We start from the raw sequence: 12,456 nt of genomic DNA on the forward strand, positions 1-12,456 counted from the left end.
CAGAATATATACAAAGAGATGAGCAGACTTCTTAAGGATCTGAGCTACCGAGTAAACGTTTGATTGCAGACTAATCTATTCTAGCTCCGGCACTGATAAGAGGCGGATTATATTATTCCTTGGAGTGGTAATTTTGGCGGATATTAAGCCTTAATAGCCGTTCTCGAGTTGCTTATACCTGTTTTAAAAGATTTACAACTGTTAAAGCTACCATAGACGTCGTCCCAAAGTTACTTTACCTCTCTCGGGTTAACGCCAAATTGGCCCCAGCTTACAGTTTTAAATAGTGGACAAGGTCCCAAATTTTCAAAATACGTAAGCGGGTCTTGTGGGGAGAAAAACCTTGAGATTTGCTTGCCACCAAAATCCAAAAAATTCCCTGCATGGCCTAGGATTCCAGGCCTTATCATGAGTTATGAAGCAAATGAAAGATAATTAGTGAGCTGATTCATGTTAAAGCAGCAGAGAGGCACAGTTGGACCATTCAGATAACTTAGGCTTAAACGTGCAGCGAATTTTATATTGGACTTTAATTGTGATCTTACTATTATGATACAATACAGTCTAGTTATTAAAAGAGTACTCTGTTTTTCCTTTTTCTTTATTATTATTTGGAAAGGGTTGTTTACTTTGGTTCTAAGCATGGTTTTGAACAGAGTGCGCCCCTGCCAGTTCTGGTAATTTATTTCAAGACAAAGAGTGATTTATCACTTACCAGTCACAGAGGTTGCTGCGACCAAACAAGGTCATATTTTTTATGTTCCAGTCCTTGTCAAATTCTAAATCCATAGAAAAGGAAAAAGGTGAGGAGTACTCCCAAATCTGCAAAGTAGATGGCAATGCTTTAAATAACTCAAAAGTCAAGTGGCAAATTGGTAATCAAGACCCTTTATAACTCCATTTGAACATGGTTCAGGATTCCCATATACCAAAAAAATTAAAAATGGTTGGCCCCTCCTACCTAAAAACCTTGCTCCCCCTTCATGCCTTCTCATTGAAATCACCATCTTCTACCTTAAACTCCATGAAGATCAAAACTCTTATCCACACCCTCATCTATGCTCAAGTTTGTCGTCTCAGTCGAGCATTTTCCAAAGCAAAATCCATTGCCATTCAAATTTATAAAGCAAGCAAGCCTATACATTTCATTTCCAACTCAAAGACCTCAAAAAAGAGCTACAAGCATAAGAAGCTATTCTTTGGTTCATTTCGGCTACACTACAATTGGTGCTCTTCTCATGTTACACCAGTTCCAGCTCCAGTTCTAGAAGGCTGTTCGGCAACTCATTTGTACTATGATTCAACATGGAACTCTGTTATTTCAACTGAGCAATGTGATGATCAGGATACTGTGGAGTCTGAGCTTTCAGGTTACCTTCAATGGCTAGAAGAGAAGAAGGTTAACGGTAATTCTACTGCTGAGACAGATATCAATGAGATTGATAGGCTAGCAGAAATGTTTATAGCTGATTGTCATGAAAAGTTCAGGTTGGAGAAGCAGGAGTCTTACAGGAGATTCCAGGAAATGCTGGCTAGAAGCATGTGAAGGTTTTTCTTAATTATTAGCTAATCTTTCCTCTTCTTTTTTTTTTTTTTATTTTGCTTTCCCAAGCTTCTGTTTGTGACATACATTGGTGGGGGTGAGAAAGTGTAGCCATTGAGAGACTGGAGGGCCTTTTTCTTTCTTTTTTTTGTTCTTTTTCCCTTGTAACTTTTCTTCTCTTATTTTGTGTATGGAGAATTGTACATGACAGAGTGTGGGGTATTTGTGCAATTCTTCTCTTAAATTTGTGATGGTTTGGTTTCCACTTGCAAGGTTATATATGATTGGTGGGAGTGGATCTGCTTCTGAAGTCCTTGGATTCAAGTTGTGGGAATTCCTCACTTTCTTTCTCTTAAGTATATTAAAAGCATCTTTGGGGGATGGGGAAGACAAAATGTTAAAGAAACATCAGCAATGAATTTTTCCAGAATTGTATGCTCTCCTCCCTTATTTAGAAACGGCTGGTAGATGAATGTTCTATTCTATCAGGTAGTAGAAATATAGTAGCTATAGACAGGTTTCAGGGCCAAAAAGTCTTAACTAGTAGGTTTTTTTTATTATAAACATATGATGGAAAGTTCTGTGTAGATGCTAATCCACTTTCATTAGTGTATCATGTTAATTTAGGATCAGTAACTTAATCATTTGTCAAAGTTATCAAGTTGTTACACTTCTACCAATGTAAGTAAGCCAACTTTTCCAATCCAATATATTTTTTTGGCTAATTTATTAGAAGAAATTTGAACACCTTAAAGCAATTATTTAACCTCGATTCCAGTCACCCAATCGTCCAATTATTAAGTTCACCGTACTATCCTGGAAAGTGTACTAGATTCAAGTTTTCTTAGTCATGAAAACTAGGTTTTCCAACTACGATCTCACGCTGATTGCATAGACCAGTAGTACATATCCCTTTATTGACTTATAATACTTAAGGATCGTCATCTCCTTATTTGTGCTAATCATTTTGTTGATCTATAAACGAAGTCTGCAACGATCAAAGGAGCTGCTAGGCTAAGTCAATCTTCATCTCACCTTACAAAGAAGTTGTCACGAATATTTTTGTTCAAGTTATAAAAAAGGAAAGAAGGCTTACCATGCTTGGCTGGAGAGTGAAAACATAATTGAAGATACATGAAGAAGATCAAATTAGACACTATATTATACTCACTAAACTTTCGTTCACGTTGATACTCCTCAATTTGCATTTTAAAATGATACGTTCTTTTCAATTCTAAATTTTATAAAAATCATTTTAAATTTCATATGAAATTTCAAAAATTTGGAAGAAAATTATTTAATTTTAAAGATAAGATAGTGAAAATGATTGAAAAAGCCCTTTTCCCCCTAAGAATTAACACTATTATAGCTCCTTTAATCTTTCCAATGACCATATGCCAGATAGTGTTCCTTATTGTAATTACTTTACACCTAATTTTTACAAAGTCGTAGCAATTCCAGGATTTTCTCTTCCAAAACCATAACATGATTGAAGAACCCCGGAAGAAAGGAAAGGTATAAAGGAAAACATTTTGTTGAACCTACTCCAATTCAGAAAAGGGAGATCTTGATGAATCTCATATGATCAAAGGCACATGTACATGGCCATGGCATGAAGCTTGTGACATAAGGTACCAATTGACATGATCAAAGATACACATCCTCTGTACCTTGACTTCGATCAAAGACATGAGAGAGATCCTTTATGAAAAACTTGCTGTTAGTAATTTATCTATGGTCCAATTAGGAATTCAAAGCTGCAAGTTAACAAAATCTAGATGACTCAAATCTAAATGGAATTGAATAACTAAACTTTCAGATAGAAGTTCCAAAAAGCCGAAGCTGGGGCATGAGAATGGACGGTCAAAGGACATCCCTGGTTAAGAAGTTGACGTACATAAAAATATACATTAAGGTTCCTTTCATAGAGAATGTGCATACATTAGAGAGTGAGCCATTGAGAAGTATGTAACTATGTATATGTATTGGGCCGGTTATATAGGTTGGACTCTCACCAGGGAGTTGAAGCAAGTAAGCCAAGAAGAGCTTAAGAGGAGTCAAGCATGCTTTTGTCTACAGAATTCTTCTTAGGACTGTAAAAGACAGAGGCAAGGCATCAATGAGATTGTTCTTTTATCTCCTGGTGTGTTTCTTTATTCCAAAACTTCCTTTGTCGCTTTTACATGTAATTGGAAGAGAGAGAAGAAGGGAGGGAAAGACCTTTCGCAGAGTCAGATTGGTTCCTTTGGTCTCTTTGTTTCCTGATGTTTGGACTGACTTTACATAGAAAAGTGGATGCTCAAGTACTGGTTGGATTTTATTCTTGGTAGGATAAGTTAGAGGAGTTGTAGTTCTCTACATGCCATTAACTCAAAAGTTATGTCCTTGTTTTGTGGCTTTCGATTTTCAAAATGGAATGACAAAGTTACAAAATCGAGGAATGAATTCCCTTTTCATACTTTCCCAACTTATAATAATTATTTATATATAGTCATCACAAGTTCACACCTCTCCACACCATAAAATTGCACCTATTAATTATTTATCGAACAAGTGTAGAAGGTTCTGAAAGCAATACCCACTTATTAGAATTTGAGAATAATTCTAATTTTGAAATCAAAATCTTATATAAAAGAAATAATTTAAATATGACATCAAGTTAATTGATAGTCTAATCAAGTTTGCAATATGTGTGCAACTTTTATACTTTAAAACATTCTCAAAATTTTTATTTTTAAAAACGAGTGAATTCAAATTAAATTATTTTGAATTTAAATTATTTCGAATTTGAGTCAGTTTGAATTTAAATTCAAATTATCTAATAATTAAATTTTATATTTTTAATATTAAGTTCGAATTTAAAACTTTAAGTCAATTCATCTCAAATTTTAAGTCATTTTGAATGTTTTTTAAATTAGATCATTTAGAGTTCAAGTATTATATCGAATTTATAACTCTTAAACTTTGAGTCCTTAATTTTTTTATCAATTTAAATTTAGTTAAATTTGAGTTCAATTTAAAATATATAGAAAGAAAGTTCAAAAAGGGGGGAAGTTGAGATTGGGGCAAATTTCACATTTGAAATTATGTTTGGGCATTTAAAAAGCCAACGCACTAACACTTTTGTAGAATTCAAGACGGCTAATAGGTCTGCTCTCACAGAAAATGCGGCTGCCAATGCTTTTGGATGAGCATATCTTGTTGTTTGTTGACTAATTCAACTGTCTACAGTTGGATTTTTTTGTGGAGCCTGTTCTCCCCAGCCAGCCTGCTTTTTCTTTTTCTTGTTCTCATACTCAAAAATGGCTTAAAACAACTTATCCACATTTCATAAGTTCCAATCTCCTCTTTCGTAACTTAAAATTAAATATTCTTTTTTATCAATTTTATCATTAATCCTGGAAATAAATGGATGTTATTTCTTTTTAGTACATAACCTATGGGGTCTTAGCCTCTCATGTTGCATAAAAGAATAAAGATACTATTCTTTCCGATTCTCGACCTCATGTAATATAAGCGACTCTTTTATTCTCATTATACGTGTAAGATATTATTTTTTATTAAAGGAATTCTACTTTAATATTTTTTTAACGAAATCATAAAGTTATAAATCTTTTTTAAAAAATTTATAGATTCTGCATTTTAAACTTTTCAAAATATATTTTTGAATAAATTACTTCTGTGGTCTCTAAAATTTACATATCATTTTTAATTTTTATGGTTTAAAAAGTAATTTGATAATAACATTATATCAAAGTGGTCCTTCTATCAATATTTTTCGTTAAATCTAAAGTTAAGTGTCAATTGGTGACATATAGGTAACACATGAAAAACACTCATCACTAATGTGTACAAAAATTGGGTTATGTGGATTTTTTTTTCATTTCCTCTCATTTTTCTCATTTTAAATTTTTTCTTCTTCTTTTCTTTCTCTTTTTTCCTCTTCCTCTCCCTTTCTCTCCTTTGGTGGCCACAAGCTGGCCGACGACAACAGAGGTAGGGACCATGCAACGTCTATCGGGTTAAATTCAACCCTCTGTCATTACCGGCTAAACCCTGGTCAATAGGGAAGACAGAGAAAAAAGAAGAAAAAAAAGGGGAAAATGAAAAGATTAAAAATAGAAAAAGGAGATATAAAATAAAAACTTAATAAACAAAAGAAGGAAAATTTTGGACGCTTTTTTAAAATTTTTTAGATATATTTTAATTTAATAAATAAATTTTATATATTATATTTTACCATAAGTATTTTTTATTTTATTTTTTTACCATAATATGAATTTGTTTAATTGAATTTAAACTAAATAATTTTTAAATAAATGGTTAACATACATATCAATTTTCATATGTCTATCATGTCTATTATGTCGACTAACATTTAATGTGATGAAAACATCATTCGATTATGACATGATGTTAATAGTAAAAGAATCAATAAATTTTATTTTAAATTATAAAAATCAAAATGGTATGCACTCTAAATTTTAGAAACCACAGTAATAAAAATATTTTAAAAAAAAGGAACTCAGTTTAGCTCATTTATACCTCTAATTTAAATAGGCATAATAATATAATAAATTAATGTTTTTCTAAAACATTTTTCAATTCCAAGACATATGCCTCTCCTTGATTCATAGCTGGAAAGATGGGCTTCGCTCATCACTGCTATGGGCTCAATGAGTGATTGCTTCTAATCCGTCTTTAATTCAGACCTCAATTGGGCTTCGGCCTTCCTTTTAAAAGAATAACGAAGCTTTTGTCGGCGCATTTGCTATAATCTTCATCCTTTTCTCTTTTTTTTTTTTTATATATTTTGACTACACAAATGTAAAATTCTGATTCACATTTTCAAAAACAATTCTCAAAGAGAGTGTTGCCTTTTTTTTTTTAATTTTTTCTGCTTCAAGTTATTATTAATATTAGCATCTCATTGCAAATTACTATCACGAATTACCAATAATAATAACAATAATAATAATAATAATTTTTAAGTAAAAGATGAAAAATGAAGGAAAAAAGATAAGGTAAAATTATAAATAAAATTATTAATTTAAATTGAATGAGTGTTTTCTCTCGCATCCATAAGAATTCGATTTTGAGAGGAAGAAAAGTTACAAATCCATTCATTTTCCTTTCCTCCTCCTATTTCTCTTCTACCAAAGGAAGGAAATAATTTTTCCTTCCACCCTCTATCATTCCTTACTCTTTCTCAACTACCAAACAAAGTATAAAAGTAACAATCGAATCACAATCTTTTCTTAACCTAATCATAAGAATCTTAATTATATGATGATTATATTTAATATTCATATTTTTAAAAAAATCAAAGAAATATAATTTTATATATATGTGGTATATATTGAGCTGAACCATTGTTCGTAGAGTTTTTAAGCTTTATAAATGAAATTAAAATATTATCCATTTACCATATTAATTTATTTCTTTTATATATTTTAACAAAAAATGAAATAATCTTTTCATTTTGTTCATAAAATTTATATATTTAATGGACGATGAATAAAAATAATAATGTTATTGAATTATATGATAAAACAAGTAACTCAAAATCAAAAAAGTATAGCAGAAGAGACAGACGAATCTTGCAAAACACATTATATACCTAAAATGCCTTGACCGATGATAATAATGCAGTTATGCGGCGATGAATGTATTATCTCATTCACATATTGTCATGTATGCTACCTTTTGGGTTGTAAAGAGTAGTCTGTACCTAAAAGGTGGATGGGAAAACAATCCGACACCATACAAGCTGACAACCCAGCGTGCGTTTCTTCACTTTCCATCTAATTCATGGGGACTCAATATACAGACAGAGAGTCATGGTTCAATATTCATTGAGCCCCCATGTAGATTCATCATCTGGATCTAAAATCATGAATTGCCAAAATTGGGACAACAAGGGTAAAGCCAAGGCTTGAATTAATTTAAATTAAGGACCATGTGATTTTGTTTTTCTGGTAGCTCTGCTAGTTGTAGGCACGGGGAAGAGTTACTCGGACCTTATCTCTTTCACTGTTGGATAAATGAATTAGTCGACTCCTTTTAGAGGGAAATGCATTCCTTATGGAGGAATATAGCAATAATCTTTACTTCACCCTTACCAATTGTATGTCTTGGGCCTCCTGGCTCCAAAATTTTAATTCAGTCTTAAAGTTCTTCTTGCCTGGTATACATAGGACTAGCAGCATAAAGTTAAGAAGCCAATCAAGATATATCTGTAATCTTAAGTGACATCTTCAAGTGTTCCATGCTTATTTCTTTTCTGGGTTGGTTCAGTTTTCAGGATTTTTCATTTAACATTATATAGAAGGGAAGGGAATTTTCTGGTGCAATCTGATAGGTATTTGTTGGCTATATATTTAGCAAGTTTTGTTAATTAGAAATCCACCCCAAGACATGGTCAAAGGGATTCTAGCCCTGACTAGCACAAACTCCCTCCTTTTAAGAGAGGCTACTGGATTACTAATTACTAGAATTGGTATAGTCTACACATAACAAATCTAATGTCTTTGCAATTGATTTTCTTTCTTTCTTTCTTTTTGGCTATGTGAATATCGTTGGAGATAAATCCCTAAGATTTCAGGCTCCCTGGCCTACAAGATCGACTCCCTTGAAGTAGGAATGAGCTGTAATTCAACTTTTAATAAAAACTAGGCAAGTTTTTACATTCCCTGCATTCTTGGCTTCTTGCATCCTTATTTTTTCACAAGAAAAAATTACTAAAAACTGTTTTCTCTTGGAATCTACGAACTGTACAATCCAATTCTGTAGTAAGGAGTGAGGTCAGGAAGAAAATATAATCCTATTTCCTTGCAGCTCTTGATCAGGGTTGTCAAAAACAATATCATTTTCCCAAAGAAAAGGGTAATTAGACAGTACATTCCCCATCCCAAAGTAGTTGTCGGTCTCGGGTTGTAAGTTTTTTACTTACCAATAATTACCAAGAAAACTGTCAGTGATCAGAAACTGATAATTAACCTGTGAAATTCAAAGACTGCAGCAAAAGGGTTTCAAGCATTTGCCTGAAACATTTATGCCTTCTGATTTGTGTTGGTCATCAATTTCAATTTGAAACAATTTTGAGGGAACAAATTTATAAAGCTTCAGAAAGATGGAAACAAAAGATAACAAATAATTGAATTATCTAATTCAAGTCCTTATTTACATGCATACTTTACATACAATATTTTTCTAACAAATCTACTCAAAGAAAACACTATAAATACTACATAGATAACTGTAGAGGTTCAAAACTTAAGAAGGCCAAAATTAAAGATCCAATAGGCTTCAAAAAGACAAAAAGAAAAAACTGAACTAACAAAAAAAATGTGGATATATCCTTCATTTTTGTTGAGAGATATCCGGATCATGTAGTATAAACTGCTAGTTCTGGGTAGGATTTGGGACAGAGGGTGGTGCTTTCCTCAGACTTGGCTCTACAGCTTTCTTGGGCTCTTTCATGGCTCCATTCAACTTGTTTTCACCAGCAGGAAACGAAGCCACGGCTGACAGTAGTTTTCTTGACATCTGATATCTTTCTCCGGGAGGAACTTCTCCATGGCAGAGACACAACGGTGAGCACATGATGAGGATGTGAACTAGAATTAAGGCAACGAAAGCAGTCAAATTTATGGAACTGATCTTCATCAGAGTGGAGTTCAGTGAAGAAAATGATTAGTGAATGAGAAATCAAGCACTCAAAGGATCTTTAACTTGGAGCAGGTTTATAAAGGCAGCATGCATGCGTGTTCATTGCACGTGGTTTGCCATAACCCCACTAGCATATATATATATATATATATATATATATATATATATATATACATACATATACATATACATATATATTATTTAAATTAATTTTGCAAAACATTGATGATTGGTTTTATTTTTCCAAAGATGGGAAAGGACACTCCTTTGTGTNAACTTAAGAAGGCCAAAATTAAAGATCCAATAGGCTTCAAAAAGACAAAAAGAAAAAACTGAACTAACAAAAAAAATGTGGATATATCCTTCATTTTTGTTGAGAGATATCCGGATCATGTAGTATAAACTGCTAGTTCTGGGTAGGATTTGGGACAGAGGGTGGTGCTTTCCTCAGACTTGGCTCTACAGCTTTCTTGGGCTCTTTCATGGCTCCATTCAACTTGTTTTCACCAGCAGGAAACGAAGCCACGGCTGACAGTAGTTTTCTTGACATCTGATATCTTTCTCCGGGAGGAACTTCTCCATGGCAGAGACACAACGGTGAGCACATGATGAGGATGTGAACTAGAATTAAGGCAACGAAAGCAGTCAAATTTATGGAACTGATCTTCATCAGAGTGGAGTTCAGTGAAGAAAATGATTAGTGAATGAGAAATCAAGCACTCAAAGGATCTTTAACTTGGAGCAGGTTTATAAAGGCAGCATGCATGCGTGTTCATTGCACGTGGTTTGCCATAACCCCACTAGTATATATATATATATATATATATATATATATATATATATACATACATATACATATACATATATATTATTTAAATTAATTTTGCAAAACATTGATGATTGGTTTTATTTTTCCAAAGATGGGAAAGGACACTCCTTTGTGTATTCCAAGAGTATGAATAAATGAGTTAATTTCACTCATATTAGGTCAATATAAGAGAATAATAAAGTTTTTACTCATCAAGCTAAAGACAAATCCCTTTCTGACGGTAAGGATTAACAGCGATTGTTAAGTTTGGAATCAGCTTTTCAAGCCTTTTTATCTTTATCATTTTTCTATCTATATGATGAGAAACTCATAAAATTTTCAATTACTTTGTATCACTCAATTTTGACAGTAAACATATAAATATAGCATGCATTTCCAATCTGACTACCTAAGCAAAGAATGAAAAAACAAGCAGGTTTATATCTTGTCCTGTAGCAGACTCAGCCCTTCTCACTAAAACAATGGCAAATCGAGGTTCATTATTGAAGATGCTTTAGATGTCATTATACAAATGGTACTTTTTCCTAACCTTTCACCGCCTCTGAACTTTGAAGTTGCCAATCATGTGATGCTGAATTGACTATTACGTTTTCTGGCTCCATTACAATCCTGCAAACAGAGATTAAACTATAAAAATCATGTGACAAGGCACGTGTATCACAATCCAGTACCTGAGTATCCATGTTCTTCATTTAGCTTTAGAGCTAGCTAGTTGTATATATACCTTCTAAGCTAAGACTAAGTTGATATATAGGTAATTAATTCACCTTTTTCACTTCAGAAATTACCTTTATCTTACAAAAATTCTATCCCTTTTTACACCTCTATTATCCTCAATCTGGCTCATTTCTGCCAAAAGTAGCAGTCATCCATTGTATGTTTCGCATTCCCCACCCATGGTAGCTACTGAAATGTGAAATGTGGAAACCATAGATTAATTTGGTTGATGATCAGAGGCTAACTTTTGAGTTATAAAATTAGCGTGTGAACGGCCATTAACTCAAACTAGGCATAGCTGGCTTGTCAGCTAAATGTGATTTCTCATTGGCTACACATTTACTTACTCTTTAATTGGATTCCTGGAACCTCACTCTTAATTTTCTAATCGATTTCAGAGACTAGGCTATATAGGTATGAAACGTGGAATTCAGCAACTTTGACAATTCCTATAGCAACCAATAGGTAAGACGACCAAACTCTTGACTGTCATGTTACTGCTTCACTATTCTTAATAATAGTGCTGTTGTAGCGACTCTTAATCTGTTTCAATTATATGAATATGCCTTTACATCAGCATTGATTAGTGTGGTTATTTTATTGTTTAGAATGGTGGCGCGAAGTTACAAATATCATATGTAATACAGTAAGTATAGCAACCATTGACAGAACAAAAGAGAACAACATTCACATTGCACATGTCATCTTGGGTTTTTTCTCTCTTTTTGACAATATTTGAACAAGATCAAGAGAAAGAATCTCAATGTTGAACCTCCAATCTAGAGGCTAGAGCTGCCCATCGGTCTGGTGGGGCTAACAGGATAGTAATATTATATTATATGTTATATATTTGTCCAGGCTCGGCCTCGCCCAAAAATTCAGGCTTCAAATCTTAACCAAACCCAGCCCTAGCTTAGAAAAATTGAGCCCAGCCCGTCCATCGAGAACCAATTCTAAGTAAATAACAAAATAATTAAATCAAAAGCAGCTAAAATGTTAAAAAAGAAAAAAAAATTGAAACCTACCAAGATCTGAATTACTATGCTCGTAAAAAACTCAAACCCAAAATATTAAATTATAAAGAATTAGATACCCATAGTAAAACCCAATTGAAACTCGAACTCGAAATAAAGTAATTTTAAAATCAATTTGAATATATATTATTAATAAATAATTAAATTAAAATTAATTTATAAAATGTAAATTAAAGTCTAAAATCATATGTAAATCATGGATCTTTCAAAAGGAGGATTGTTCAATAAGATTATTGAGTTTATTTTTTAAGATTAATTACTCCTTTGTAAAAAAAAAATGGAAAAATATTCAAATCTATGTCACAAATGATAAATTAATTAATTAATTAGTAAGTTAGCCTACTCTTCCTTTGAAAAAAGGAAAATATTCAAATCTATGTCGGAAATGACAGAGGCCAATTAACCATGTGCTTTCCAAACATGTCGGGCAAAGATATTCATGTTTTAAGCATCTTAATTTATATATCAAAATTAATACTTATTCAGTAAAGCACATCTTGATTCATATATCAAAACTAACACTTCATCTCTTTCAAATTGAATCTCTACTTTCCATCTATTTTATCAAACAAAACCAACTTCAATCATTATTCATCATAATATTATGTGAAATTAAGATTTCTCAAAAATAAGTTCTGAAAAATTATATTATGATCAAAGTT

The 12,456-nt window shown here is 32.5% G+C and overlaps 1 protein-coding gene across 1 annotated transcript; it reads left to right on the top strand.

Moving 5' to 3' along the window:
* LOC18599090 lies at nucleotides 930-1,884 on the top strand. The gene has a single exon (XM_018120818.1). It carries the CDS (start codon nucleotides 944-946, stop codon nucleotides 1,544-1,546), a length of 603 nt encoding a protein of 200 aa, XP_017976307.1. The 5' UTR covers nucleotides 930-943; the 3' UTR covers nucleotides 1,547-1,884.

Source organism: Theobroma cacao, chromosome 5, assembly GCF_000208745.1.
Source record: "Theobroma cacao cultivar B97-61/B2 chromosome 5, Criollo_cocoa_genome_V2, whole genome shotgun sequence".
Classification (NCBI taxonomy): domain Eukaryota; kingdom Viridiplantae; phylum Streptophyta; class Magnoliopsida; order Malvales; family Malvaceae; genus Theobroma; species Theobroma cacao.

Bases quoted from the DNA above. Each gene is read 5' to 3' on its own strand.
- LOC18599090 (XM_018120818.1), top strand. From the start codon at position 944: ATGGTTGGCCCCTCCTACCTAAAAACCTTGCTCCCCCTTCATGCCTTC.